At 49.1% G+C, this 27,320-nt stretch overlaps 2 protein-coding genes across 2 annotated transcripts in view; one reads left to right on the top strand and one right to left on the bottom strand.

Moving 5' to 3' along the window:
* Positions 1 to 27,320, top strand: part of LOC142044183 (serine protease inhibitor Kazal-type 5-like) — a 114,744-nt gene that overhangs the window by 41,074 nt on the left and 46,350 nt on the right. The window lies entirely within an intron of this gene.
* SPINK1 (serine peptidase inhibitor Kazal type 1) lies at positions 12,701 to 17,806 on the bottom strand. Its single transcript, XM_075056900.1, has 4 exons — positions 17,703 to 17,806; positions 16,176 to 16,216; positions 15,444 to 15,556; positions 12,701 to 12,782 (listed from the first exon to the last, which is right to left on the bottom strand). Exons 1-4 carry the CDS (start codon positions 17,755 to 17,757, stop codon positions 12,701 to 12,703), a joined length of 291 nt encoding a protein of 96 aa, XP_074913001.1. The 5' UTR covers positions 17,758 to 17,806.

Here is a 27,320-nt window from a genome sequence, read left to right as displayed (position 1 = left end):
GGGAAAAAAAAGCGCCACGTTTCCAGTGTACAGATAGTAACAGAGACGTTTGTGTGGCAGTTGTGATTAGTGTAATCTTGGTTGTTAGACAGCTTTAAGTGGGATTTAAAACAGTCAAAGATGCCAAAACAAACGGCGATGAGATAGATGGTCTATTAGGCACAGGTTGTTTGAATCACTTGGTGCAGGAAGAATTTTACCTGGTTTGTGATGCCCCGACAGTGCTAAACAAGAGGAAAAAGGGGTATGGCCCTGGTGGGATACGCCACCAAGGAATGGGCCAGCACCAGATTTCAAGTATAGCACTGGGTAAAGCTTTTAAAGCAGCTGTATCTGTTCAGTGCTCCCTTGGCTGTTGGGCTTGGGCTTCGCCCTGTTCAGTGACCCCCACAGAAGGAAGACTCGGCACTGTGCTCTGTGCCTGGAGTCCTGCCAGGTACTCACCTGCCCATCCAATGAGCTAGAGAAACATGATCACAGAGACTGGTCATTACACTTTTATCTTTGATTGATTGCTCAGTTGATTTTAATGTTTTTCTAGAGCAGGACCTTTGTCCTGATTTTTCAATCATTTTAATCCAAAGCTGGTGTAAGTGTCAATAAGGAACCAGGGAGGTTCAGTCACCCTTTGGTCCCAGCCTAGGCTACCAAAGTCCCTAAGCTTCCAGGAGACCTGCTCGTTTCCAGTGACTGCTATTTAACGCTTGGGCCTCTGGAGCTGAGATGCCATTCACACCTTCCAGGCGTGCAGATATATCGTGCAAGCAGCTTTTATCAACAGCATCACGTTTCTCACTTGACATCCCAGTGTGAATCCCGGGGAGAGGACATGTGGCTGTTGGGAGAGGGGCCACAGCAAAGCAGACAGCCAGAGGCAGGCGGTGCATGGGAGTGCACGTGTCTTGCCAGTGAAAGGACAAGGGCATCTCCTATTCCAGTCAAATGAGGCATGTCTTCGTGCCTCTTCTGGGAACAGAAGCTCCTTTCCTATCTCTAGTAATGACCTTTGTACATGTGACATTCAACAGAGAAAACCATAATTGCATAAACTAATGATTTGCAGAGCATGTGCTTTCCCAAGGCTATGTGAAAATGGCTGGTGTTTGTCAGCAATGGGTAGATGAAGAAAACAGAAGTTTCAGGGCCAGCTGGTTTATGTATTTTTAAGTCAGTCTGCTGCTGGTAAAGCTCTAATTGACCATACTCTGCCCTGGGAGTCCTGGCTGTGCAAGGCAGCTGCCTCCTTACAGCCATCGCTTGCCTCAACTTCCACCAGTTGGCTGGAGATGTTTTCTCTCGTAGTACCTTTTTGCTAGTTTTATTTCTGCCCGTGTAATTACTTATTCACTTAATTCCTAAAGAGAGAAGAAGCAAAACCAAGCAACTTGGATGGAAAGACAGATGAATTGCTGCTTCCGTACTGGAGATGATCAGGAATTAATTTCCGACATCCTTGCCTTGGTGCCGTCCAGCCTTCATTAAAGTATTTGCAAAACTCCTCCTGGCAGTCAAGCACGCAGCGGAATAATTTGCGTCTCCCTGTAGATTGAACCGGTGTCTGCCTCTGGGTTTGGCTGGTCTCATTTAGGAAATGTTTGTGTTGCTGCTGCATGGAAAGCAGTCTTTTTACTATCTTTTGCATAACAAAACGGTGTACACTTTCAGCAGGGCATACAGCAACAAACCAGCTGAGGTGGCAGTGAGTCCCTGCTGTGATTTGTTGAATAGATGGAGAAGCAGAGTTGGAAGATGACGGGGACAGTGCTCATGGCCATGAAAATAGGATCTGAGCTTGGCGCTTGAGTCTCTAGCATAAAGAACAAGATCTTGCTCACAGAGGTAAATGGATGGAACTGGGCATGCCGCCATCCTTGCCCTTAAACAGGCTTTGCATCCCCCCCCCTGCAAAGACCCATATCTCCCTTGTGTGCATGATGCGGTACTGTGATTACTGAAAAACACCCAGAGCCTTATGTGGTGTTTTTAGATCTTGGTCAGCCAAATAAACAAGCTGAAGTTACAGTGAACTAACTGTGACGGTCTGACCTGGGAAAAACGTGTCTGCAAACGCCTGGTGCTGCAAACCACGTGGGCTCCCCTGGGAAGCAGCTGGGTGGGAGCTACACCAACATGCGATTTAATTTTGTTTTCATTAGGAAAGGTGGGAGGCTGCAGCGATTGGCAAGATGAGCCAATCGTAACAAACACTTCCAGGAATTTAGGTCTTTGCCGTCTCTTGAATGGATAATGCACATGCTGCAGGTCTGCTGGAAATCAGCCTGCAGTGGCTTCGGTGGGGTGGGCAATTACCTGCTAGCATTACGCTGCAGGAAAATTTGTTCTAGTTTTGCTAAATATAGCAAACAATACCTGGCACATGACACGTATCGTGGGATAGAGATAATGGACAACTGACCTAATATGCTGCTGGAAACTTGCATTTGGGCCTGGGTCCAAGCTGTGGTGGTAACCCTTTCAGATATCTGTTGGGAGAGCATAGTCTGCGTCCTCCGGTGTACATGGAGTCCCGCAGTATTAGATGTGGCATTATTCTCACTTACGTGCACATAATTATATGTAGCAACTTCTTTTAAATAGTTCAAGGCAATGTAATGACTGTAATTAGGCTGCCATATACAACATAAAAAGAAAAAAATCCCCAAAACACAGAATACATTGAGCCAGGACCTTCTCAGTAAGAGAAGAAAGTTTAAAAAACCTGAACACTTATTATGTGTTTTATGAAAACTAATGGCCTAGCACCGGCTGTCCCTTCCCATGTGTTTTGACACCCCCAGGTATGACTTGTGGTGCAGAGGTGCTGGTGCTGCAGCTGTCCCCTCCTGCTTGTCTCCTCTCACTCCGGAGTGATGCTGCAGTAACCGCAGGTCCCTGTGGGGCTGGTGGCCCGGGCAGGCTCTGCTAAAACCCAGACAACTCTTCTTCTTGAGCTCAAGTTTTTCTGCAGAGTACGTTCACTCCTTTGGCCAGAAAGAAGCAGCAAACAGCCTGTGCAGTGGTGTAGGAACCCACAAAAATGAAGAAAGCCAAAGGCTTTTGCACCAGCAAAGCCCAGCTTTTCACTTTTCCCTCCCGTGGAGCACCATCCGAGCACTAATCCATGTGTGGCAGCCAGCCCAGGCTTTAGCAGGTCACGACTGCTACGCTGGGTTTATTGGGAGGTTCCCACAGCACTGCCCTCCCTGGGCATCCTCTCCTCCCCTGCACTTGCTGCCGTCTGACCTTCCCGAGTGACTTGTTGACTGGGAGAGACTGCTGGGTGTTTACGAGGAGCTTCGCTCCCGTTTCAGCTCCCAGGTCCACAATGGAAACACCAACATGAGTGAATCTTTGAGTAAACAACCAGGCACTGGAGGGAGGGGAAGGAAAAAAAAACACTGAGTAATGACTGAAATGTCAGACATTTATTATTAAGTTGGTCCTGATGTTGACAGCTGAGCCCATTAAAAGCATTCTTGATCAAAAAAGCCAAAGGCAAACCTGATTCTTAAATATCCCAGCTGTTCTTTTTGGCCTAGTTTTTAAAGTCTTAAGAAGGAAATACAATTTTAGAAAAGATTTACAGAAATGAGAAATGCAGCATTTCATCACGGCTGGTGACTTCACAGATCTGGAGTGGTGCAAGGACAGCAATTAGAGAGCAGGAGGGCAAACAAATTCTCACATCTCCTTTGCGGAGATATTGTCAGTCTTAGAAGTCGAAACGTGTGTTGTTAGGGCTGGAAGAGCAAGAAGTCACCAGGTCTCAGCATGAGGCTTTGAGGAGCTCTGAAGGCTTTCTGGATGTTAAAGGAATAGTTGTGAGCGAGGCTGAGGTTTGACAGACTTTGCTGGGAGCTATGAAGGTGAAATGATCAGTGCTGTGTTGTGTGTCAGTGAAGCAGAAATGCCAAAGAGCTGCTCTGAATAATGCACGGTCTTTGCGGGTCAAAGTCTCCTATGAGAAGGCCAGTGGAAAAGGCTCGATGGAGCTTACCCTAAGCATCAGCCATGGATTTTGGGTTTGGATTAGGGTAAGAATAGAGGACAGCAGTAGGAAAAGGGAGGAGAGATGGAAAGAAAGAAAATTGTTTACTGAAGATTGAGGCAAAACAGGATAAGTGTGAAGCCCTTCAAATGTGTAAAAAGCTACTGAAAAGAGGAAGAAAATCCTTTTTTCTCTCTGTCTCTAGGAGATGATGTCCTGAGTGTAAGCCAAACCAGAAAGACACAGATGCTGGGAAATGGCCTATTGGGGAAGTTGTAGAAATTCCGTTACTGGAAGCCTTTGAAAAGGAACTGGAAAAACACCTGATGCAGCTGGTTATGCTTTGAGCTCCTTAGGCTCCTTCAAGCTTTATTTTTTAGGAGCGCATTAATTTGCAGTATTAGGGAAATGGCACAGCTGTTGATGGCATTTTGGAAGGATTCAACTCCAGAGCTGCAGAGTTGGACACTGCCAGAACCAGCTCTGAGAGCAAAGTTTTGAGCTGAGACCACAGACCTTGGTGGCTGAACGTTGCGCAGAAAACGGAAGCTGTGAACAGTGAAAAGCACCTCTCGATATTTAATTAGGCTCCTTGTAAGCGAGCGGGAGCATGCCAGACACTTCACTGGTTTCCCCATGGCTGGGCACGGACAGATTTTTCTGACTCCTGGGTTCAGGAAGGGTGGCAGAATGTGACTGAGGCCTCCAGCCCAGCTGACATGATCCAGACGGGTCTCTGGGGACAGTTAAACTCCTCTGTCTCCAGCCATGCAGACAGGATGTGACCCCCCCACCAGGCAGCAGCTCCCTGCCAAGATAACTCCTGCCTGGCCCTGCTGATGCGGCCGTGGTCCCCCTGAGTCCTTGGCCAGGACCTTGAACTGAGGCTGCGCAGGGGTTTGCCAGACCCTCAGATCCGCCAGCAGAGCCACCCAGACAGCCTAATTTTGAGGTCGGATGGGGAGAGCTGGGAGGATACGAGTGGACGGCAGTCCCTTGTGTGGCAGTTCACATCTCCACACATCTCTCATGTTCATGGTGCCCCTGGGAACTGCACAACTATGTTCTCCTGATGAAGGACATATTGTGCCGGAAGCACAGTGCTTGGCTAGATGGACCTTTGGGGCTAGAACAGCCATTTCTATGTACTCATTTAAATTTCATTGATTTTTCTAAAGAATTATTTCTCCCTCAATGGTCTAGAAATAAAACCTCTTGCCCCGACTGGCGCAACAACCTCATAATTTCTATCTATTGACAAGGTGGTTTTCACACTCTGTCTCAACATGGGCAAGCTATTCTTCAACATGCTTAATCGGAGAAAGGGAAAATTACATTTATGCACCTCCTGCCGCTTCCTGTTACATTTTTCCTCCTGGCTTTCCAGGGGCAGATGTTCATGCAAGACCCCATCTACAGGCTGGCCAGTGAGTTACCCAGCACCAGGTTTTCATAGAAAATCTCCTCTTGATATGGGCAATGCCCAATTGCAGCCAAATACATGCAAAGCAAGTGAGGACATGGAGTTGCGCTGGTCATTTTGCACAGAGTGCATGTGTCAGGCTGGTGTCCTGGAGTCAAGGACTTGGTCGAAGGATTCCCCAAACTCAAATGCTTTGAATAGCAGCAGCAGAGAGGGAGTGTGGAAGCTGGTATGATGGCCCTGCAGGTATATGACAGCAGGTTTGCTGGGCTACCTGAGGATAATGTGACAAAGGTGCTATTTTCCATCTTCCGCTTTGGTTAGGACCTTTCTGGCCACTATATATATATTAGATGCCATTATATATATGGGTCAGGATTTTGGATGAGGAAGCCTTCATAGATTTCAGAATTGCAACCACACTGTTTCCAGCAGATACGGTCTCCAGCTGTGATCCCTGAAGACCTGGCTCTGCAGCTTGTTTTCTTTGTTTGCATTTCAGTGGGTCATCCCGGCAGTGTTTTCCAGGAGCAAGTAAGAATTACAGACTTAGATTAGCCACAGAATCCTGAAAGTGATTCACTGTGTCACTTGTGGAGGCTGTACATACCATCTACTTCCCCCATTAACGGGAACTAGTTTGCATGGGAAAGTGCTTCTGCTGTCAGGACTGGTTACTGGGGGTGACTGCTTTCGTGAACCTTATTTCTGAGATTGGCAGTTCAGCTATGCAACTCTAAATATCTGTTTCCTTGTCCAGATGTCCTATTTAGGCCAAAGCCCACACTTCCTCTGTAAAAGAGTTAGAAAAGCATGGACTTGCCTTTGCAGTCAATTAGCTGCCTCCAAGGCAGGAATTATCTTTAAAAGGAGTTGGACTGGAATAGGGAACATGTGTCAGACCTGGAAGCAGAAGATGCTTGTCTGCCCCAGTGCCTACAGAGGTGAATTGAACTTTTCTTAATTGCTTTTTGGGAAGGTAATTGTAACTAGATAGCTGCTTTCCTTTGCCAAGAACTTGGGGATATTTGTCACTCTGGAGTAAGAAGGAACAGTAGAAACAATGGAGCATTTATGACTGCATCAGTTTATGCTTAATCTTTCAAACAGTTTTTCCAGAGAAAGACACTTGCTTTGAACTCTGTCTTAGTTTATTTGCTATGCTCATCTCTTGCACCATCAGGCAAACTGGAAAGCTCAGGCATGTTAGTGACTGTTCCTGAACACCAAAATTAGAAGCTCTTGTTGAATTGCGTGGCTGAGCTCAGGGCACTGGGGCTGTCAGTGGCCAGGGAAGGGTTAGAGGACAGAAATGTGGGGCTTTTTTTTTTTCAGATATTTTGCTTCATCGCTGTGTTGCTGCTGGCTGGCAGTGGTGCAGGTGCAACGTCCTGAACCAGCCAGGAAGGCCAGCAGAGGCCAGGAGAGTCACATCTGGCCAGCTCCTTCGTCTTCGCAATGTGCACTGAGCGATCTCTTCGGTTAACAAATTCCTGTGTGCTTGTGACAAGGAGGGGGGTGAGGAAAGAGGAATAACTCCTGCCCAAGTGCCAGGGCAGCCAGAAATGCTTTCAGCCCAATAGCAACTGCAGCGATGTTGCTGCAGCTACCTTCAGTGTCTTGCTGGGGCCCTATCCAAAGTCCTGCTATACCTACTGGTTTTGGCACACTTTGAATCATGCATTTGTGCCATCTCACTGCTGTGTGCATTAGGTCATCCCCTGCCTTTGAGCCAGCATGTGGCCATTGGCGTTAGGGCTGTGGGATGTCTTTCTCTGCCCCAGCTGTGCCTTGCCTACCGCTTCAGTCCTGCCTCAGCTCCTTTTTCCCCACCGTGTTTCAGCCCCTGATGGGCCCAACTTGAGGTGTCCTGGCTTTTGCTTTCAGGACTTGGCATCCTACTGCTGCAGTTAAACACCATCTGTGCCCGTGAGGACATTGGTGGGGAACACAGTGCCCCAGAGCTGCTATAGGGTGTATAGGGAAGGCTGCTATTTCCCTTCCCCCGTATGGATGCTGACTTCAGAAAAAGAGAGCTGATAGGGGGTCTCTGATTAATGCATCAGATCTTGGTCCCTGAGAGTGATGCCACCTGCAAGCTGGACACTTGCACTGACCTAATGTCTTTGTGGCTTCAAGCCACAGTAGCACCATCTGCCAGCAAAGGAGAGCTTCCCCGCAGCCCGCAAAGCAGGCGTGGGGTTGGATCTTCATGTGCTTTCATGCCAGGGTATGCCAGGAAGGACCTGACCTTCTCTCAGAGGCAAGCAGCCCCTGTTGGGGTTTAAACCACACAGGGGATTTTCTATTTCTGGCATCCTTTTGCAACTAGCAAAGCACTTAAGTTTTTGGAAAGAACCTGCAATCCAGCCCCACTGAGCTGTGCTACAACAACAGGTTATTGTTCTGGCGTAGGTGAAGGACAGGAGACCTCTGCATGGGAGCTTTCCAGGAGCTGTGCTGCTTAACTGGAAAGAAGCAGAACTTCTCAGCATCGAATCTACCTGCAGTGCTAATGCCGACTGCAGGGCTGGGAGGTCTCAGTGTGCAAAGTGTGAGGAATCCAGCTTCATGCGCCAGCACCGTGAGGAGCTGGCACTTCCAGCCCCTCCTGTCCCTCGCTGTAAGTGGAGTGTGCCTGATGCAGGATGAAGGCCAGAAAACTAGCGTAGAAACATTGGCAGGGCTGCCTCGCTGTCTGCGCCGGCTGCAGAGCACTTTGGATGCTCCCAATTCCTGGAAGCTTACTGTCTTTTGATAGAGAGAAATACAAACTATTACTGTCATTTGACTTGTCTGTAACAGCTCAGAGACATTAGAAAGCAAAAGCTGAGATCCTGCTTCAAATTTGCAGCTCTAGTCGTGGCTATTTACTCCATGCCTGTGGTTATCATGGTGCTTTCAGCCTGCCAGTGAGAAGTGTCCACTCCCTTACTTAGTGATGATCCTGCTACAGCCCCGCTAAGCCCCGTGGACAGTCTGCTTGTATCAGTACAGAGACACTTCCAGCTCATTCCCATACATTTGCCAAGGACAGCTTTCCCCTAGGTAGCCTGAGCTGTGGTTTAGATGAAAGGAAATTTGCAGTTTAAAAGCATCCTTCCATTTCAGTGAGACTTTCTTTTTGGAGAGAGTTAACACTATCATCTCCTACTTGGGTGGGACTAATTGGTATTTCCTTCTCTGGCCTCAAATCTGGCAGCCTAACCCTCCAATACAGCAGTGCTGCTGCACTGTGCCGGGCAACCGTCTCCCCACGATGATAAAACTGTTCGCATTTGCCGGCACTCCTGACATCTCTTGTTGAGGTTGTCACAACAGCAGCAGCTGAAGCACTTTTGTAGGTCTGGTGTGCAGACCTGACCCGTAAAGGAGAGCAGGCTCTGGACCTCTGCTCTGCACTGGGCACGGGGACACCGCTGTCTGCACCCTTTGCAAAAAGCTGGATCCAGGAGGTGGCACGTGGCAGCATTGTGACACACGCAGAGCCTTTCCCTGGCAGCAGGCAGGTTCCCATGGGGTGTCTGCAAAGGGAAGCTCTCTTTGCCAACCGGGAAAACTGGGTTTAATTTAGCTCCCTCCAAAAAAGTCTCCTGGAACTGAACACACCCCATGGAAAGTGCCCTCCGGGCAGCTGCAGCAAATCTAAGGAAGGCTCTGCTTATTTCCAGACTAGAAAAGCAAATCTGATGTTGAAAATGTGGCTAAAATAGAAGCCACCTCGGCAGAGAAAGGCCGGGGAAGGCTGCAGTGGGCAAGGGCTGCCAGTTCCAAACAGGTCTGAAAACAGGAACATTTTGAAACTACCAAAAATTCAGAGCTGCTTCTCATCTGTGGCCTTGCATGTCACTGAAGTCCCTTGGTCCAGTTCTCATCCTGACTTTGCAGTTTGCTATCATAACTTTATAAAATCAAATGCCACTGGCAATGGAAATAGATATTCCCTCCCAGACGGGAGCTTCAGTAAAGTGTTCCAGGAGGTGGAGGGGGAAGGGCTTCCCCAGCTGAACTTTACCAGAATTTTTACTGGCAGAAAAGTCTCAATGTTAAAGAAAGATAGTTTTCTTATCAGAATATGCTTCCCTGGGCCATCTGTCCTCAGTTGTCTGGTTTTCATCACCCTTGTGACATTCCCAAGGCTTGGCAGTAGTCAGGGCTGCTTTGGAGGCACTGAGCAGGATGCGACCCCACTTTGAAAAGCTTCCACCTGAACAGCAAATCCTGGCAAGAGTGCAGGAGAGATGCCCCCTCAGATGGCAGGAGGAGGGAGAGGAGGGGAAGCACTGCCAGCTGCAAACCGCCTGCTCCTCCCATTGACATGCTGGTGCTCCCCAGGACAGGCAGACTGGGAGCTGGCATGGTGCTGGGCCATGCGGGTATCCTGCTCTCTGCAGAGCCCGGGCTGCTGCAACCAGTGCGGTTATTTTCAGCGTTTCCCCCTTTGTCATTCAAACACTTGTTATTCTGAGCAGTGCGGTGGTGGGGCAGGCATCCATGCCTGTGCTTCCCCAGGCAGTAAATGCTGAGCCTCCCCCCCATTTGTACAGTTCCCTGGGGTCCTCCTCGCCCACCATGTGCCTGTGGACCCCTTGGCCTTTCCCACTGCCCTGGCTGAGCCCTTTGGGAGCAGCCAGAAGGGAAGTAGGAGGGAGATGGATGGCTGAGCTCTTTCTGTGTTTTGGTGAGTCCCTTTTTTCCCCAGTTGTATCATTTAAAATGCGTTCAGGGCTCTCCCAAACACCCACTGCCAGAAGCGCTGTCCTTGGAAGGTGGCCTGAAAGTCTGCAGCTATTTAGACAGACAAAGAAAAGAAGAATTGAAGCTGTTACCCTTCCTCTCAGTACTGGAAGCAGCATTACGGAGGCATGGGGAAGCAAGCTGGTGTCTCAGAAAAGTCACACTGGTTGCTGGCATGATGGCTCCAGGCTCTGCTGGCCATCAGATAGAGGAGGAGCAGGTGAGATGAAGCGCTCCCCTCTTCAGCTTCAGGGAAGAATCTTTATGGGGGCAGAAGACTGGCTTTTGAGGATGAGTCTCCTAGAAATAATACTAAGCCCAGTCTAGGGATCAGTGAAACACCTTTGCACCTGCTAAAGCTTCCTCAGATGCACTTGTACAAGCCAAAACTGGAATATGGACAGGGACTGTTCCCTCCTGGAAACTTGCTGCTGGTTCTGCCTGATGTGTCCCCGCTGTGCAGTACCTACAGGGTGGCCCTCGACCTGCTGCTTGCTATAATCTCAAGCCTGATATGGACCTTGCCGTGGAACAGATGTGGCTGACATTTAGCGGGAATGTTAGTTCTCATCAAAACAGTGCCTGGGGAGATGCAGTCTGCGCTCAACCATCCAGCTGACGTGACCTGCTGTTTTGCAAGCTTGGTCAGCAGCTCACTTCATTGAAGAAATGCTCTTGGCTAAGACTGGGTGATGTTTCCCAGCAATGGCATGGGCAGGAAAGAAGTTTTGAGGCCAGCTTGGCATAAGCTGGCCTCAGTGCAACATCTTCAGCATTCTTCTAGGTGGAAGAAACCAACTTGGAAGAGTTTGGAGCTAAGCTGGGTTTAGCCAGGCCACAAAGTCCAAGAGCAGTGAGCAAACGGCGTGAAGAGGCTCAGCCTCCCCTCCTGCCAGCCCCGCTTGCAGAGACCTCCCCAGGTAAAAGCTACGCTCCATTTCTCATGATGCAGCAGAATCAGAAATATCCCAGCTGTGGGAGGCACACTTCCAGGATCCCCTTTGTGCAAAGATGTCAAGGCAATTTACAGTCCCAAGCCTATTCGGGGCTACTACCTTTTGTGCATTAATTTTACATACAGGCAAAGCGAGTCGTTTCTCATCTCTCCCTTGACCGCAGACAGACTTGTTGGCAGATCTGGGAAGAGGAGCGTGTGCTGCCCCCCCTCCAGCTGCATCTGGCTGCATTTGAAATTTCAAGTGAGAGCTAGAGCTTTCTCTCAGCTTGATCATGCATTTTTTTTTTTTTTGTGTTTCAGCCACTTCTTCAAGGCAAATGAAGAGAACTCAAACACATCTTTCTAACCAAAGTGACGTTCAGGGTATGCTAAGAACAAACCATTTGGTTTGCCCAAAATACAAACAGCCATTTACTCAAGGGCTATAATTCCTGGGGAACCCCAAAGAGGGTTCAACCCCCAGCCCCGGCCGCTCTGTCCCGGGCTGTTTTGGGTTGACTCGTTGCAGTGTTTTGGCACAAGCAGCGGAGCGCCCAGCTCTCCGGGGAACAGCGGGCAGGACTGTGCCGGTGCCAGGCGGACACATCCCTCCGGCCAAACCTGACGGGGACGTGGCGAGGCTGAAGGCCTCGGCTACCTCACCTCAGCCTCTTTCGGTCTCCTCGCAGGGCTGGGAAGAGGCAGCACCGGCATCTCGCTGCACGCCCGCCGCTCCCCCGCCTGCCCCGGCCGAGCCTCCCCGCCGCCAGCTGCGGGCTCCAGCTGCGGGCTCGGCTCCGGCAGCGGCAGCGGCACCGGCTCCGGCGGAGCAACAGCGGCCTCCAGTGCCGAAACCTTCTCCCTTTCTCCATCCAGGGACCCGCACCCTGCGTCCCGCAGCACCGGGCGCCGCATCTCCCCTCCCGCCAGCCCGCAGCCCTGGGGGCTCGGGCATGGGTGCCAGCAGCAACGCTCGCCAAGGGCGCTAAGAGGGGGAAAAAAAAAAAAAAAAGAAAAAGATTTTTGCCTAGAAAAAATGGAGGCTTTTGGGTTTTCCGAGGCCGTGGGTAGCTGTGACCTGCGGGATGAATCTGAGGCTGGTGGCTCTCGGTGCACGGGGACCATGTGATGGGGCACTGGCATATGGACAAGCAGGAGACAGGTCAGCATGAAGATGGCTTGTTGGACTCTTCCTCCTGGCAAAGGCCCAGGAGTAAAGGGCTTTAATGCCCTGTATTTAACAAATGTCATTGCAAGTCATGAGAATGCTAAAACCTCTTATTGCTTGGATGCTGGCAGTTTAGGACAGGAAAACGAAGTTCATGATGCAAAAAAGAGCCTCCTTGTTATACCAGCGCCTGGCTTTCTCCTTGGACATGTCCTAGCCTTGTCCCTGGGGCCCTGTCAGTAATTTGCTCACAGCTTTTTGTCGACATTACCACCACCCCCACCACCCCCCCCTATTTTTCAGGAAGGTATTTTAAATGTCAGGGAAAGGGATCCACTGTGTGTGTAAGAAATCCCAGCGCAAGACATGGCAATGCTTCTATTTTATTAGGAGTTTGTATAGGTGAGGGACAGCTTTGTGCTATCTTTTCCAGAACAGTTGCGCCTTTTAGTTTTGAGCGGAGTCAGAGCGTGGAGAGGGGTTTTGGCACATTCCCCTGTTCTTTATGCGCACATTAGTTTTTCTTTGCCTGGAAGAGACGTTAAAAATGCTAGAGGATGCCTTCAGGTCCCTGATACACAGAAGACCCTGGCTCAGAGGACAAAGAAAGGCAGAAAGGAAAATACTGCTTAAATCATCATTTAAGTGTTATTCACAGTAAGTAAGGGCACATATTCTTGACAGGGAGTTCAGGGTTACCATGGACATGTGTTAATTAATTCCAATAAGCTCAAGAGCTGGCGCTTCCTGACACCTCCTGGCAGAATAATTCACCTCTGTGCTGTAGGACAGCACTAAGACACCTCTAATGCCTGTCTGGCTGCAGATGATAAAGGTTATTACTTTGTTTTGTAGGTTTTTACAGACAAATGACTGCCATTGTGTCTTGCTTGGGCTTGGGCCTGCTCCCAGTCTCCCCTCCTGACTGCTTCTGCAGCAAAAGTGACAAAAATATTAAAAAGGTACCTGCAAAAAATTATTATTTTTTGCCCAATAGTGGACTTAATTACTCTGAATTGTTCCATTTTCATGTGGAATCATGATGTTCTCTTTGGAAAGACAAAGCCATTTCTCAGGTGCATAGAGAAATGCTGGTAAAATGCTTTTCAAGCTGTTTTGCGCTTTGCAAAAAGCATTTTGCACGCTGGTCACAGTGAAGTGACCAATGGTGACAAGTGAGACATCGCTGCCGCAGGGACCCACCAGATGCTCTTGCAGTAGTTATTCCCAGACTCCTTGCAGGCCTCCAGCTCTTGTCAGACCAGTTGCACACACAAAACTGCAAATGACATTTCATCTTGCCTCTCGGCTACCTGACTTTTCCCCATGGACTGAAGCTTTATAGATGAGAACACCCCGTTTATCTCTCTCCTGAGACATTTGGCACCAGGCAGTTTCAAAGTCCTGCTGCCTGGCTCAGATTGTCCTGGCCAGGAGACCAAGTGGCTGTTGTTCCTAACCCCAAAACTTCTTTGCTTGGGAACATTACAGGGGAGCTGCAAGGCTCAGGGCTTTGATCCACAGGAGCAGCACATCTCCAGTTGCAGCTGCTGAGAGCTTGCACAAACAGGAGCTTGAAGAAGTCCAGCGATGCAGAGCCTGTCAACGTGATACGGGTGCCAGCACCAGCTTCTTGTCCATCCCTTCTCTCCCCTGATTCCTGGCTGGCTCTGGATGCATCACCGGCTCAGTCTTTTTCATTTTTGTACCCCAAACTTTCCTTCTTGTGACCACTGAGGTCTCCCATACCCTCCGAAGCCATGCTCCGCAGCGGGAGGACGTAGCATCCTCGAGGCCACTTTGCTCCCTGTGTCGCTGGCTTTGAAGCCTTCCTCGCTCTCTTTACCCTGCTTTTGGTTCATGGCCAAAGCCCTAATGATGTTGTGTCTGACGAACCTCCCACCCCCATCTGTTGTACAATACAGCCGACAGCTGGTGCTGGGCTGCTGGCTTCCAGCATGGTCATTACCACCCTGCCATGCCGCGCCGGGTCATTAACCGTGGTGCCTTCATTCAGGAGATCCCACTCAGCATGTCTCTGCCTGACTGCACCGTCTTCAGCCTTAAAATGTAAAACCAGCATTTGAGCAGGCCAGAGGCAGAATATGGGGCAGCAGCCTGGGTTAATGAAGGAAAGAGGGGACAACCAGGCCAACAATTCTTATCCAGGCTCTTTTTCCTGGCAATCTGGCCTCTGTTACTTGTTACTGCAGAGTTAGTTGGGAGGCAATGCTCCTAAAAGCAGAATTTGGCTCCACAAGCCCATTCATCCAGGGATAGAAAAAACTAGAATTCGAGCTTCTGTTAGAGATTTCTCTGCTGGTGGCAGATGGGTGTATGAGCCTGATCACCAAACATCCCTGCCTCCACCAGGTAGAGTCAAGGATGAATCTCCCTTAGCTCCACAGACCGGGGCATCTGGCTACAGATAAGACTCAATCTTCCTAACAGAGATTTTCGAACCACCTAATAGCATTGAATTGGAAGTAATTCCTTCACTTGTCTGACAGAGTGCTTCCAATGTATAAATATACTCAAAATTACCTAGGGCCCAAGCCAGATGAAATGAATCAAATCTTGCCAGAGACGTCTCTTGCATTTGGACCTGGCCTTCTGCTAAGACAGTGCAATCTGGCACCAGCACCGATTAAATATAAGGCTCATTCTTAAAAATACCCAGAGCAAATTGTATCTTTTCATATGCAGAGAAGACAGAAAGCAGACCTCAGCTATAAATTGCTGGGGTGAAAAACTATAGTTTTTCCTCAGCCACCACACATCTGAGGTCACCTGGAAAAATATTTATTTTGCCTGCATGCTAGATCTGGGCAGACTTTGAGGACTTTGCCATTTATCTGAGTTCCTGGACACCCGCCAGCACAGTCCGAGCAATCGCTGCAGCTTGGCAGTTGCAGGTGTGGGGAGGTTTTGGCCGTGCGGTCCCCGCTTGTGGGCAGCTTGTGTGCTATGAGCCGCACACAACAGACCTATTTCGCAGACGGAGCCCACATGCTCAGAGCAGTGGGTGCAGTGTCTGTGCGGGAGGCCAGATTCGTGCCAGATGTGCTGGGCTCACTGCCCACGCTCCACCCAGCTGCATGCAAACGAGTTGCTTTCTAGGAAATCCCAGACATATGTAGTAGCCCTTGTCTGTGTGATGTTTAGACTTGCAGGAGGTCCGTATACTCACAGGTTCTGGAAGCACAACAGGCACTCGTTGCCATATAGGACGTTGTCCGTGCCACAGACGGGGTCAAAGATCTTTGTACAACCTTTTCTTATGTCATAATTGCCACAAGCTGCCTGGAGACACAAAAAGGGTAATGCTGAAAATATTAAGCATGCTTTCAGTTTACCAAAGGAGCTTTGCGTTCACAGGGAGATGCATATTTTATATATCTTGATGACCCATCCCAGCTCGCTCAGAGCTCTGCTGTGAACTCAGAAACACTGGGACCGCCTGTCACCATGCAGTCCCTTAGCCAGCTGAACTCCACCTGGCACTGCTGCACATCTTAGGGGTAACAATATTGAGTAAGTAATGGTCCCTGCGCAGTGCCTGATCATGTTCTTCCCCACTTTTATTTTTGTGCTACAGCAATACCTGCCCTCGCACTTGCAAGCCAGTGAGTAAGGGGAGCTCTGATCTTCTTGCAGGTAACAGCAATATTCAGCTCTTTATTAACAGTTTTCCTCCACCGAGTGTGGGGAAATGCAGTTGGAAACCAGTACCATCACTGGGCTTTTGCTGTGGCACAGCAGGTGGAAGGAGGTTCCCAGGCACTGGCATCTTTGGGCTGCCAACCCGGCAGCTCACTACACTTCACTGTATTTAGCAACTCTGGCTCCCCAGTGTAGGGGTTAGGGCTGTCTTACTAAAGCTGCGCATGCCCTTGTGCTACACAAAAATAGGAGCCTTCACCTCTGTTCCTTCACCAGCAGCTCCATCCATCTCAGCATTTCCTAGAGAAAGAGTGGAGAGAGAGAGAAGACACCTTAGCACTCATCACTTGGGCTGGTTTCAAGGGGGACCTAGTAAAGATGCTTTAGTCTGAGGACCGTACGTCTTCACTCAAACACCTTTGTCCCAGCAAAAAATTTCTTCCCCTGGATGTCCCCCATTTTGCAGCCGGGTCCCTCCCTGCTGCATCTGCCTCTTACCCCTGGCAGAAACACTGTGATGGTGCAAGGCCCTGTCAAGGCCAGATGCAATTCTAGTGACTTTCCCTGCCAGCTGCCAGGGAGCAAAGGTGGCTTTTGTTATCTTTTACACGCATTCATGGGTAACTGAGAAACTGCTGCTGTTGCTGGACTGGTGCTGGAGTAAATCTAGGGTGATTTTTTTGGTGTTAGTGGGTTTGTACCACAAGGATGCAGAGCAAAAGAAAAGTTGCTGAAGGTCTCTACTAGAAAAAGAATTGGTTGGACCCTGAGGTCTCACACCAAAGCTGGTGGGAGCAAGCCATGACTTTGGTGGGCTTCACCATGGAGAAGCTGGCCCTGAGCTGACAGCTGGAATTATGTGGGTGGAACATGCAGTGGGTGTGTTTTGAAAAACAGCCTGAATTTGTTTGGCAAAAGGCAGTACTGACAAGACGACCTTGGGTTGCTTATAGATCCAGAAGTCATCTACATGGAGGATTTAAACTACGTCTATATTAACAACCAGTGTGGCCCAATAGCAGTGGGTCTCTAGAGTGAAACGGTTTGGTGCTGAGGACCTGACAGCAACACTGTTTAATGTTTCAGGGACTTTATTTTGGAATAGCACTCGTCCAGACCCAGAAGCTGTAGCTCACTATATACTCAGTTCATCTGAAATGAATCCAGATTTTGTGCTCAGACAGCTCTGCAATGGCAACCGCTGCACAGTAAATAGGATGACAGAGGGCTTGTTTCAGAAGCATGCTCCTGTTCCGAATGAACCCACTAAGGCAGACATCCCTGGTGAGCAGGACCTGAAGAGCAGCAACAGCTCATGTTCTCATCCCTCTGCACCATATGGGATTTTGAAAACACAGTTGGCTTAAACATTGACTTTGGTAGCAAGAGCTGCATTTTCCCTTGCGTAGATGCATTTCCTGTCTTCTTGGGTTTGCTTTTTTAAAACCAGAATAGCACTTATTCACTCTAAAAAAATTGCACTATCCTAGAAATCACCAGCTCCAGGCCAAATCCAGCCCTGAAGGAAGAATGTCAGCCCAACAGGCCTGCTCGGTTTTGGGAGCAGGTGCCAGGCACCCTTTTAAAGCCTTTGCTTTAGGCTTTGCTCACAGACCACTGGTTTAATGCACGCTGGCCATTGCAGCATTCTCCGGTATTCCCTGCCCAGGGCCACAGCAAGGTCCCAGCACCAGCTGACCTGTTCCCAGGCTCACCTTCCCATGCAACAGACCTGGGAGCTTCAGCAAGGCGAGGAAATAGCTCCTAAGCAAAATGTTGCACTCACCTTGGTAGCAGCAGAGTGCCAGGGAGAGGAGCAGGAAAACACCAGTTGCCTTCATGGTCAAGGTGATGCTTTACTGGGACACTTCTTGGGCTTTCTGAGATCCTGCCTCCGGCAGTCTATGCTGGGACCTTATACCTTTCCCCATCTCTGGCACCTCCCTGCACGGCCAGCTCCACCCCACAGTCTTGTGATGACAACATTCAAAGTACAGGGACAACACCAGGTGGCAAATGGCTCATTGGCGTGCGGGAGGATGAAAGCCTCTCCGAAGCCAATGGAGGTAATGATCCTTACCGCTGGCAAGGACTGGAGCTGCACCTCAGGTGTGGGAGGCAGCCTTGGGTCTGCAGTGCAAGCCGGGAAAAAGCGACTTTGTACAAGAAGCAGATTGGAGAAACGGGCAGGATGGCAAGGGAAATAGATGTGTTAGCACAAGTAGTGTGGTTTTGATTAATGACCCTGCCACTGCGACTTGTGGGGCTCTGGATGAACATGGCTTTGGCCCACACACGCTTTTCCTGGTGTGATCTGCAGAGCAGAGCTGGGGTGTCGCAGCTCCCCTTCCCTCCCCGGACAGATAGGGACAGCAGCAAGAACTGCTGCTGGAGACCAGACATGTGCCTTGGGCTTGCTTGCGGCTGCACATTCAGTGCTGTTATTTTGACTGCACATCTCTCTGATTGCAGGCAGGCAGCTGAAATGGGCTCGTTGGGTTGGATGCTGCTCTCTTCTCCTCTCCCCGCCTGCAAGTTTGGAGTAAACCCTGGGGATTTCCTACATTTACTCCACCAATGGTGCATTGCGGAGAGTGGATCAGTCCCTTGGGTATTAGCAGAATTAATTAATATTTCTAAAGCACTTTGATATCTCAGCCATAAATCACTGGAGAAGTGCAAAGCAAATTATTACTAATGGGGGCTTATGACTCAAAGACAGATTTTTAATTAGATGAACAGGAAAAAGTCAATGCCAAGAGCAATTCAAGGAGCTGTTTGTGAGACAGAAATTTCAGCTCAATTGGCAGCTGCTCCACTGTCCAAGGGAGACCCCAGTCTGAATGTGGCTCTGGAGGATGCTTTCCCCTGCCACAAACATCCCTTGTGAACTTGCTTCAGTGGTGACGGAGAGTTTCCCTGCTGTCGTCTGGGCTTCCCTCTGCTCTCCCTGGGGCAAGCAACATGAGGCTGAAAGAACTGCTCTTAATGGCATCTGTTATTTTATTAACTTGGAGAGTAAAGCTGGCTTTGGGAATGACCAGGTCAGCAGCTGTGAATAGCTGGGCTGGGTGTTAGAGGACCTCTGTGAGCAAGCAACAGTTCTTTAGTGTGCCTGGGACAAAGATTCATGTGGAGTTATCACCCTCTGAGGAGCAAGGGAGGGAGGTATGATCATTTTTTACAGCTGAAAGAGGTTCATCTCCATCCAATACTGTCCCCTGTTACTCCTCTAACACACCTGCCGGGTTTGCAGCGTGAGTAAAGCCAATAGGTGCCAATAGGTGCTTTGGTCTCACTACTCCACTACTCAAAGCTGGAAGGGGACTTAGCAAGGGCATTGATGGTTATACACCAGGGCAACTGGAGAGAAGATTTTCCTCTTCAATCTGTAACACGTGTAAATAGAACAGTGCTGAAAAGAGTTTCTCTAATTACCCTTGTTCGGGATGTGCCCACTCCTCATAAACCACATTTGCACATTTTTCAGTGTAGAGATCCTTGCTGTAGCCAGGAAATGTGATCGTTTTGATTGTCCAGAAACAGAAACATCTTTCCTCAGATTCCTTGGAAACATCCAGGCACATTTCCAACCTTGAGTTTGATGGGTAAACCCTCAGTGTTTACGAGAGCTGCTGTGCAGATGGGAACTGTGTTGGCTCCTGAGACATTTCAAGTGTGTGTAACGCCACGGTTTTCTCCTTTCCTTCCTCCACAAGTCCAAGGCATCAAAGCAGAGACAGGCTGCTGACCTCCCCCTGCCTTCTGGACACTTCTCTCTTCATCCTCTTACTGCTTAGGCTCCCGATAGATTTGTGCTGATTTCATTTCATGTTCGTAACCCCTCCCAGAGCTGTATGGGATTAAGTACTTTACTACTGAAGCATGTTGAAGAAACTCCAGACTATGCAATACAATGGACTGAATTTAATTATTCCACAATGAATTGAGCCAAACCAACAGATTCAAGGGCAGCTGCCTCTGCCAAAAGAAGAATCCAACATAGGCTGCTAACGCTGCTGTAGCTGAACAGCAGTCACACTAGGTTTTTAATGCAGTTTCTCCGTTAGCATTTGCCCTTACTTTCTAAGCGCCTCTACTGACATCTGTGTGTTTATGAGATGCCTTCAAAGACGTGGGATTTCAGGGCTCCTCTCTCCTGATTGACATCTATTCTCTATCCTTCAGGAAAATCAAACAGAAATGCTTGAGGCTTATTTGACTGGGGAGGAATGAAAAAGAGCTGCGAACTGCTATTGCGCTGGGTGCTCCTGGTAGAAGGAGCAGGGAGATGTCTTCAGCAGTGTGGGCTTTCTCAGGATGTGTCACCTTGTCAGAGCAGTGTGTTCCTCCAAACACATCAGCTGGAGGAGTAGAGAAAAATGAGTCAGGCGGCTCTGCCAGCCGTGCTGTGTGACTTGCCGAGCATGGCTCTCTTTGTGGAGAAATGGAGAGGACAGGCAGGGCCCAAAGCAGGTGCTGGTGTGGGGTGGCTTCCCCTTGGTCGCCTTGTTGGGTGATGGCCACCACACGCGATGTGGGACAGAAGACCTCTGCAATTGCTGATGGTGTCTTCTCCTGGCTTCTGGAAGGTACTTGGGGGGGAATCGATGCCACGCAAGGAATGTGGGGAAGGGGCGGTGGGTAAGGAGGCAAGCTCAGCCAGCAAGTCTGCCTTCAGGTGGATCAGCAGGAAGAGGTGATTCTCCTTCTGCAGGATGAGTGTCTGCATCATCTTTCAGCCATATCTGAGTGCTTTCAAGTTACTTTTTTTTCAATAGTAAAGTTTTGCAAAGGAATAAAAAATGGCATTGCAGGGGAATGAAAAATTTGGGAACCTACCTACTTCCCTGCGATGGCCCATCCACGACAGGCTGGAGGAACACTTGTTATACCAGGGCTGGAATTTGCTTTTTGTGAAGACTTGATATACAGAGAAAAGCCACCAGTGCCCCAGGGAAATTGCAACAGAGTCACCAGCAAAAGCATTCAGAGGTCACAAACCAGACCCAGATGATCATGAATCACAGCTTAGAAGCCGCAAAGGGTTCTTAAGCCTCTTCAAAATAATGGGCATTTACCAACAGGCTCATTTGGGGTGGTTCACATTTTCTAGCCTTCTCCTGAACCCGACAGAGAGAATGGGCTAAAGCAAAAGCAGAGCTCCTCTTGCAGTCCTGGCACCTGGGAATTGGGTTGATAACAGGGAGACGTTGTGACGCTTGGCACAAGCTCATGCTTGCTGGTGGTGCTGGGGCTGTATGGGAGCTCCTCTTCTGGGCAGCGCAGGTGAGAGGTGAACCCTTGGCCCCGTCCCAAGTGTCCCAATCCCTGCTGCCCTTAAGGAGAGCTTAGACCTGCACCATGGTCCTGTGCTGGTGGCATCCCTGAGCCTTGGTCCCTTGGTGGAGGTTGCGGGGACCTTCCTTGGGATACACGAAGGGAAGGCACCTTTTGGGGATCTGCAGGAGATCCTCAGTGCTCAGAACGGCCAACAAGGCAGGTAGGGAGTTTGCTGCTGCCCTGCAATGGGTGGGATGAGCGAGGTTTGAAGAAAAGCTGGTACAAATGTGAAGCTCAGGGCTGTCACAAAAGACGGTTCCCAAGATGCTCAAAGCTCTCTTGGGTCCAAAGAACCGCTTGTGTTGGATTTAAAGGCTAAAAATCCCTAAAGCTCTGTTACCTGCTGGGTTTGCCAGGCCTGGAGCTTGCAGGTATACCCAGGACCTTGCCTATGGTATCCGAGATGGTTTTAAAAGCAGTCAGTGCAGGAAGTGCAGAAGAGCAAGCCCCATGCAGCACCGTGCCCCTGGAGGGGAGGAGGTCTTCTGTGCATGCAGAAGCCAACGGGGAGATCTGCAAATTGCCTGGAGGAAGGGAAATGGTGCAGCTGGATCCATTCAGGCATGGGAGACAGACCAAGCCATTTTGCATCAGCAAGGTCAGAGCTAGCTGGTGTGCAGTGATCAGCTGCTCTTGTATCCAGGGGATGCTGCTCTTGTATCCAGGGGATACTGCTCAAACACTGATTTTTCCTGCAGAAAAAAATCCAAGCATAATTTGGTCCATAGTGATTTTTATCCTGAATTCTTTCCCATTAATGCTGAGAAAGCTATTTTGTTGCTCTGGGTGCATGGAAGATATTGAACACTCTGACAGTTTAGGAAAAGGGGTCCAGTGAGTAGCTGCTGTGAATACATCACTTATTTTCTCCAGCTGTAGGAGAGTCATTGGAGCCCAGGACAGTATATCAATTTGTTTTCTCTTCTGTCATGGAAACATTGCCCCTGGGGCCTCTAGTTTCTGGGGAGGGGGCTGAACATAGCTACAGGGAAAATTAACAAATGACCATTTCTACTTTTACTAAAGCTTCTGTTCGTTATCCTTCAGCAAGGGCAGTGTGTCCATGATAGCGAACTTTGGAAATCTGCAGACATCGGCGGCTTTGCCCGAGAGTGGGTATTGTTGACAACAGTGTCTGAAGACAAAGGCATCACATAAATCATAGCTTGTTGGGCTGTTCAGAAGAGGCCGTGCCTGAATGCCAATCAAATGCTTCCTGAGGAGGATGAACATGCTGGGGACAGGCGATGTGTTTGTAAGGATTACTGGCTGACATTGGCTGGGGTGCAATTGCATAGCTCCCTGGTGTGGGGGTAAGCTCCCAGCCCAGCTCCTGGCCCGTTTGCCTGTGCTCTCCCACCACTGCAGTGACACCAAACCCCACAGACTCTGTCCATGGAAACCTTTCCCTCATCTGCTATCGCTTACTGGGCGATGGCACGTAGCTGGTGGGAATACCTCTGGGATGTGGTCAACTCCGGTCACAGTGGTGGCCTTGGGGCTCTGTCCCTTGCAGATGGGACAGCTGCTGCCATCATCCACCCAGGAGTGATCCCGGGTCAGGAACAGCGCAGGGGGTGCTGGGTCCTGGCAAGACTTTCTCCCCCGATCGCTTGTGCCCCTCTCCTCAGCTCCCATGTGGGATCTCCATGGGATGCGGAGGCAGTGGGAGCATGTGGGGTCAGTCACACAGGACCTGAAACATGGAGCTCTGCTCTTCTTGCTTTCTCTGGCATCGTTTTTCCCACTCCTACAGAAAATGCCAAAAGCAAAGAATTCCTTCATAAAATTGTTTCTTTATTAAATCCTATCTGCCTCCCACTTCCACATGTAACTGCCCCTGCAGCTGCCAGAGAGATCCAGGGCAGAGTGATTAAGCACTGTGGCCCATAACTGGGCAAACACGGTTTTCAATCTCTTACAGCAAGGCACCCTCCCTTTCTCTGCACTGGAAGCAGCACCCCTTGCCCACCCCCTCTTTCACACAGCCAAACAGGATGGGAAGGATATGGTATATACCTTCCTTTCGGGGTCACAGACTCCTGGAGGATGATCTGGTCTAATCTGACCTTTTGCATAGCTCAGGCCAGCTCTGCCCCTGCTCCCAAGGACCACACATCCCTTGTCCAGGGCTGGACTGTGCTCTGAAGTGTGCGTGGCATAACTTAATGGAGAGTTCTGGTATTAACCACTTTTGATAAGGATCCCAGATCTCTATTGCCCTGTCCTGTTTGGATAAACTATCCTGTCTGCCTGCAGCTATTTTTGCCTTTAGGTCCCTTTTCCCCAGGTGAGTTTGAAGTGATTATATCTGAAAACTGACTCTTTAGAAAAGTTGGATGAAGTCCAAGCAAAATCTTGGTGCATTGGCCTGGCTGCAGAGCTGGTGCAAGAAGGTGAAGAATTGGCCAGGTGACAGGGAGAAGATGGAGCCAGAGACCACCCAGCACCGCACAGCATAAGGTTTGGAGGGAGTGGAAACAAGCTGCAGGAAGAGTCATCCCAACTGGAATATAGGAAAGAAACATTCACCTTGAGGGTGGCCAAACACTGTTGCTGGACCAAAAAGGCTGTGGAGTCCCCATCCTTGCAGAGGTTCATAACACAACTGAACGAGACGATATTTTCTGCAGAAGCTTTCAAAAACCAGCAGACAAGCAACAGCCTGTCCCCTCTGTGGTCCTTAACTAACCCGATGTCCCCAAGACTAGGAGTTTTTTTTAGTGGAGGTCTGAAACGCAGAATATTTTCACATTTTTTCTTAATTTCTTGAAAACATTTTGTCAAAGTTTTTGTCAAGTTTTTATAATACTTTCCATCACTTTGTAAGCCAGTTGATAAACAACAAAAAAAATTTGCAAATTACTTTCATCACAACCCCAGAAATATTTGGCTTTTCTAGCTACTTCTGTGAGTTCCATTGGCATTGCTAATGGCTATTGATACATGGCTTGCTCCCTGGCTCAGGACTCAGAAAAAAACTATTGTACTTCTGATTTCAATGAAATATGTGGCTAGAAGAGGCTGAAACTCTTAAGTCCATCTTGCTGTACCATTTCAGACAATTAGAAGAGACGGGACTTTTCCAGCAGAGAGCTATCAGCCTGCTTATCTCCATGGGAAAAACTGGCTATTAAAAATATAGAAAGGCGCGGAAAGGAAGTGAAAAGTAATGCAAACTATGAAATAGGGCTTTCATTTCTGACAACATTTCTTTTTCCTGTTAACTATGGAGAGATTTTAAAATGAGAAGTGCACTTTTTCACAGACTGATAGAAATGAGATTTTGGGAGGAAAAAGAAAAAAGTAGTGGACATGGGCTAGACTTGGTGGTAATGTTTCTGTTGCTGGACTCTGATCCCGAACATACCAAAAAGGGGAGAGAAAAGCTCAGCAGAGGCCAGAGATGGCTTTTCCTCAAAGCTGCACTGCCATGAGGCACCATGAGACCCATGTTAGTTCAGAAGTTCATAAATTTGAATGTTATTCTTAGGGAGCTCTTCCCTTTCCAGCATCTAGTGCTACCACTGGTTGCTTTAGCCACAGTAAATGTGCACTTACTGTTGTGCTAATCATTTGCACCTGCTCTCTGGTGTGGAAAAGCAATACTGCCTGACCGCGCCTGTGCGTCAGCATGCTTCACACCTGTCTGAGTAAAAACTCCCCAAAGCTGATAAATGGTGGTTAAATACTGCTGATAAACTTTAGCTAACTGCTATTGACCCTTGGGTTAGACTGAGATTAGATAAGGCCTAATTAACTCTTGCTCCTTTTCCTGATGACTGCTCAAGCTCAAAGACAGAGGCTGAAAGTTTAAGGCAGCTAAAATAAGGACACTGTGATGCTTTGGACCATAGCTGATGGCTGATGTTTATTGTCCCTACAAAACCGTGCTTTGTTTTGAGTCCTGAGAGCTGCTCCCAGGACACAGATACCAGGTATTAGGGGAAAGATGCTGGGGTATAAGAACATTGGCACTGGCAGCCCTGCTGTGTAAGGGGATGCTGTGGGCATTGTTGGCGGTTCATGTGCTTTCAGCTTTGGTTAATGGCCTTGATTAAAGAAGGATTTTGTCTTTGATTTAGGGAGCCTTTGAACATAGTGGCTCAACATTTCCTTTCAATCAAGGGTTTCCCTTTGATTTCTGCATGTAGTCAGCTCCCTATGTCCCTCGGTGAGCTTTGCACTTGAATCGCTTCCCTAATAAACGTGACATTATTTTTGATGCCTTGTACGTTTTCAGCCTGGTTATGAAAGTGGGGTGCTCTGCAGTGAAAGTACTGTCTTCAGCCCATCAGGGATATGAGGAGCAGTCCTTTTGCTCTGGTAATGGAGATGAAATAATCCACTGCTGAACCTCCTTTCCCCAAGCAGCTTTTAACTTGTTTTTTTTTCCCCTTCTACATGTGGAAGTGGCTGCCAAGCCTGTGGCTTCTGCCTGCAGTATGCTTTTCCTTCTTATCCTTATTCATCCTTGCCAAGATCCTCTTTTCTTCATTCCTTTCCATTTTCTGAGCTTCTGGAAGCCCCTGGCTCACAGTTTCAAGACCCACTTAGCAAGAAACTTGGTTTTCCTGTTAAAAAACAGCTGAGGTTCCCATGTTATGCTGTGGTTTCTGTAGGAAATACTCAGAGATGCTGCATCCTGAATTTTTTCCTCTGTGTTTTTTGGAAGAAGAAATCCAGCCTGCTTCCAAGCTCGAGGCAGCCCCGCAGTGCCTGGGCTTGGGGCAGCTCTCCTCCAGTGCTGCGGTGCTTGCCAGGAGCAGACAGTGACGGGCATGCTGGAGGCAGCTGATGATGCTCATCATGCTGTCCTACATCTGCCTGTTTAGCTGAGACTTCCCTGAGCTTTGTCCTTTGCTGTTGCTCTTGCTGTTGCTCTGCTCAGGCTGAACTGCAGAGCTGCCTGGTGGCCAGAAGTCACGTTCTCCCTAAGCATCCACCAATACTACATGGAGGGTGATCTGACACTACTGGCAAGGGGCTGGGCAGCCTGGGGTGCAGCTCCCCTGCCGAGCACGGAAGGGAGCATGCACCAGGTGCCTGTGTCCCTGAGCCCAAATATCTGTGCTGCCACACTCGCGGTGTCAGCCGCTTGCCCAGTTGGGGCCTCAGATCCAGAGACTTCTCCCTGGTCATCTCCATCGAGGTACAGACGCAGCTGCCACAGGTCCCTTTTACTCTGGGAACTACAGTTCCACCCACTGGGACTGTCACCTGTTGCCTCGTTTTTGCACTTTGTGTGCTGCTGACATTCATGTCCTTTCACTGGATGTGGCATTTTGGTGGTTAGGAGCAGCCCTTCTCACTGGATCCAGGCTCTGCCGTTTCCAGGATCCTATAAATTCAGCTTTCAGCCATACAGAGCCTTGGGATTTTTATGGACATGGAACAAAGATGCATAAATGATAATTAAAGCCTCTACAGAAACACTCAGTGTCGGCCAGAAGCATAAGTCATAAATAATTATCATGATGCCCAGCTTTGCATTTACAATGCTGTATTACAATAAACTAGAACTAATATTATGAGACTTAGAAAGTCAGCAGTGGGCTGGAGAGGTAAAAAACATGGAGGAGTTCTCTGGGTCCCTTCTGAGGACAGGGTGCTGGACTAGACGACTCTGTGCTTTCAGTGATACTGCTTTTATGCTCTTCCATTATATTAATATTTAAATCGGGGATTAAAACATTGATGACACCTAAGAGCTTTACCGCATGTACTTTATTGGGATGTAGATCTTGCTCTGACTGAAGCCTCAGGATCGCCCATGCGCTTGGACCCAAGGAGCACGCGGCGTTTTACCGTGTTAGTGCACTTAACATCACCTGTGTGTGTTCCTTGCTGAAATGCAGGGGAAGCATTTTCAAACAAAATTGTTCTGACATCCCTCAGACTCCCAAAGGCGAGTATGGGGCTGGCCTCACCTGCACCCCAGTCGGACGAGCCCTGGAGGGAGCTGGGGACCAGGTTAGAGATCCTCCGCTCTCCTTCATGGCCAGCATTGCCACCTCGCAGTGCCCCGGAGGGGTGTCACGAGCCCGCCTGGGCTCAGCGT

This window comes from Buteo buteo, chromosome 24 (assembly GCF_964188355.1).
Source record: "Buteo buteo chromosome 24, bButBut1.hap1.1, whole genome shotgun sequence".
Lineage (NCBI taxonomy): Eukaryota > Metazoa > Chordata > Aves > Accipitriformes > Accipitridae > Buteo > Buteo buteo.
The sequence above is the reverse complement of the archived record's forward strand: the minus strand, read 5'-3'. Positions and strand labels throughout refer to the sequence as shown.